Source organism: Lygodium microphyllum, chromosome 10, assembly GCF_053477565.2.
Source record: "Lygodium microphyllum isolate KBCC chromosome 10, Lygodium_microphyllum_v1.1.10, whole genome shotgun sequence".
Lineage (NCBI taxonomy): Eukaryota > Viridiplantae > Streptophyta > Polypodiopsida > Schizaeales > Lygodiaceae > Lygodium > Lygodium microphyllum.
In genome coordinates this window covers 101,196,536-101,199,685 of record NC_141144.1, presented here as the reverse complement: position 1 = coordinate 101,199,685, position 3,150 = coordinate 101,196,536, and the positions used below count along the sequence as shown (strand labels likewise).

Genomic DNA, 3,150 nt, shown 5'->3' with positions numbered 1-3,150 from the left:
CCACTTGGCTACCACATGGCAACCAAGTGGGGATATATGGCCAAGAAGAGAGAGGGAGAGACAGAGAGCACAATCTATAAAGGCAAGAGACTACAAAGGACTTGCTTACTTATTTGAACACAATCATTAACTTAGGTATGGCGGCATCTCTAGTTGAGTTTGCACCATGCTTAGTTTAAGTCCTTTACTTGGGCGTGGAATGGCTCTCATTCTTCTAAGCTTGCGAAACGATGCAGTTTCGGGAAGGAAGAAGGTCATGGCATGAACTCTTGCTTTGAAGCCATGATAGAGCTTCTTGGTTTATGTCATGTAAAGGGGTGTTCCAAAAGGGCATGATTTCAGCATGATTGTTCTTTTTAGGGCAAGAAAGAAGACGATTTGGTAGACGATGATATGTTGGAGACAAGGACTAGGGTGGCCGAGGAACTGCAGCCACATGAACTCTCGAGGTAGGCCCTCTCTCGCTCGAGGTATGCAACAAAAAACATATAAATCTTTTGTGGCAAAGGTCGCCTCGGAGAGGAATATAATAGCGCCAAAAGACAAAGCCAAAGGCTGACACAGCAGCTCAGAGTTTTCATGTCCAGCTCGGTGGTGGGAAAAATGAAGAGCTTCTGGGATTTTATTATGAAAACCACGTTCTTCACTCCAGATCAATACAGCACAGTAGAAAGGGGGAGCTCTCATCAGCAGAACGACAGCAGAAGGTGAGGAAATCCTCTCGGTCTATGTGTATCCTTTGCCCTAGCCGTGACATGCAACCTCGGGTTTGGAGCGCAGACAGAGAGAGAGAGAGAGAGAGAGAGAGAGAGAGAGAGAGAGAGAGCTGGATGCGTGCTTCTGTGTTTAAGGTGCAGGCTAGACACTATTTCTGTTAGAAAGACAGAGCTGGATATGTGCTTCTGCTATTAAGATGAAGGCTTGATAGGATTATACACAGAGAGAGAGAGAGAGAGAGAGAGAGAGAGAGAGAGAGCAGCATGAAGGTCGAGACGGATGCAATGCAAAGCGAAGCTCGCACAAAAGCAGCAGCATGGGCTTGGTATCAGAGAAGCGGCGGAGGATTCGCGCCTGCAACGGGAAAATCAGAGGCTTTTGCTGTGCGATGCCGGTCCCCTCGCACTGCTTCACGATTCATGGCCGAAGCCATGGCTCAGCGCTTGTTAGGAACACAGCAACAAGAAGACGAAGCAACACAAGAAGAGGCGCATGCCCGCCTGGCAAAACCAGCGCAGGATCTGACCGCGGCGTCGTCTACGGCAGATGTGGATGGCGACGATGATCATCATCAAGACACGTGCCCCACGAGCCCTGGCAATCCATGCCTGGATCTGGTAAGCTTGGACCGCATGGCTTGCTGGGACTGCGGCAGCTCTCTTTTTGACTCCTTCGAGCTCGTATCGATGTCTGAGAAGCTCGACGCTAAGCTTGACGACGCCCTGGTCAAGCAGCTCCTCTTCGATCAAGAAGACAACGATGCATCTTCTTCCCTCTCCCCGTCTTCCACCTCCTCCTCCTCGTCATCCTCGTCTTCTTTCTTCTCTTCCGACCTCATGTCTGCAGATAGGGACGGCAATGAAAATGATCATGGAGATGATGAAGAAGAAAATCACGGTGTGCACATCCAAGAAAATCATGGTATGCATCTGGATATGCAGGGACCGCACCTCTCCCTGGTCCAGTCGCCTATCTGCAGCACGCTCACCCTTTCCCCTCCCACCAGATCTATCGAGCAACAGCTGCTCGACAACGTCGTACCCTTGCTGGACCCCTGCTTTCCTCTACAGAATCCTCATCCTCCTCCCCCTGCCCCTTCTGCAGAGAAATTCTCCAAACAGGCCATTTACGACATGTTCTGCCAGTACGGCTCCCCTAACGAGAAAAGGTTTCACCCTGCCTATCTGAAGAAAGATAGGTGTGAAAGCTGCGCCGCCGCAGCCACTAGTGCAGACGAGGATCCTTCCCTCCATAGCAAGAAACATAGGTCCAAGCACCGGGTGTCCTTCCACAGTCTATCTAAACCTTTCCGCCATATCGCTAATCTGGCGCACTTGTCAGGGCGCCAGAAAGCCGAGCATCACCACCATCACCACTACCTTTCGCATCTGCTTCAGCAGCTCCAACACGATTCCACCGGGGCCGCCAGTAAAGCTGGTACAACGGTTTCCGGAGCTCAGATAGTCAACAGTCTGCCTTCTGTACAGCAACCTGACGTTGCGGCTGCTAATACTCCGAACCAGGATCATGCGATCGAGCGAGAAATGGTCGTGGCTGTAAACGGCAAAGCCAGCATTAATGGCGTCCACCACCACCACCATCAGTATAAGCACGTGCACCACCATCACCACCACCACTACCACTACCTTTTCCACTCCGATGATGGCTTCCGCTTCGGACAACAATCCTTGGACAAATCCCTCATGGTGGCCGCAGCCGGCCTCCGCAAACCAAAGCTCGGCTCTCTAACCGGCAGCTTCCTATCCCTTGCAGGCAACAACGGCTCCAAAACGGCCGACTACAACAAGCGCACATGGAACGTGGAAATCGCTTCTGTCACCAATCCAGCTTCCTGAAGCCCCAACTACGATCCTTAATCATAAACCCCCTACTCGTCTTGTGTTTCGACTCAGTCTGATGGCTTCCCACATAATCAGAATGTATCCCTTCAATCACCAAGCTTCTACCCTGACCGGACCGTCTTTCATCTTCATCGTTGAAGGCTGATTATGGACTGGTTCTCCTCATTAGGCTTTGCTTCTGTGATCTTGCCACCTGTTTTTTACCTCCCACAGGTTCTACATGTATTTGCCTACCACAGCTTAAACCTTAAGTTTACTCCTTCTTAGATACCTTGAAATGTATATCTGGTGAGATTATCTGGTTTCCACCGTTGTATAATACCGGTTAAACTTTGCAAATATATTTAATAATGGCTAATAGCTATCTATATTTTGACAAAATCGCATTCGGGCGTTCTGTTAAGAACTGCGGTTACCACCGAGTCGATTCTCTATTTTACCAACTATATTTTGACGGTTTAAACTTCCACGTTATGAGGAGAGAGTGATTTCAGATGTGCGTAGCTATCGGTTAGATCTGGATTTCTTAGGATTTGTGGGTTGTGAAGTTAAATGCATGGCTGCAGGGCCG

The 3,150-nt window shown here is 49.6% G+C and overlaps 1 protein-coding gene across 1 annotated transcript; it reads left to right on the top strand.

Moving 5' to 3' along the window:
- The first annotated feature begins 537 nt into the window (after window positions 1-537).
- Window positions 538-2,950, top strand: LOC148030354 (uncharacterized). Its single transcript, XM_087686673.1, has one exon. It carries the CDS (start codon window positions 981-983, stop codon window positions 2,571-2,573), a length of 1,593 nt encoding a protein of 530 aa, XP_087542799.1. The 5' UTR covers window positions 538-980; the 3' UTR covers window positions 2,574-2,950.
- The last annotated feature ends 200 nt before the right edge of the window (window positions 2,951-3,150 follow it).

Coding starts and splice junctions, on each gene's coding strand:
- LOC148030354 (XM_087686673.1), top strand. CDS start 981: ATGAAGGTCGAGACGGATGCAATGCAAAGCGAAGCTCGCACAAAAGCA.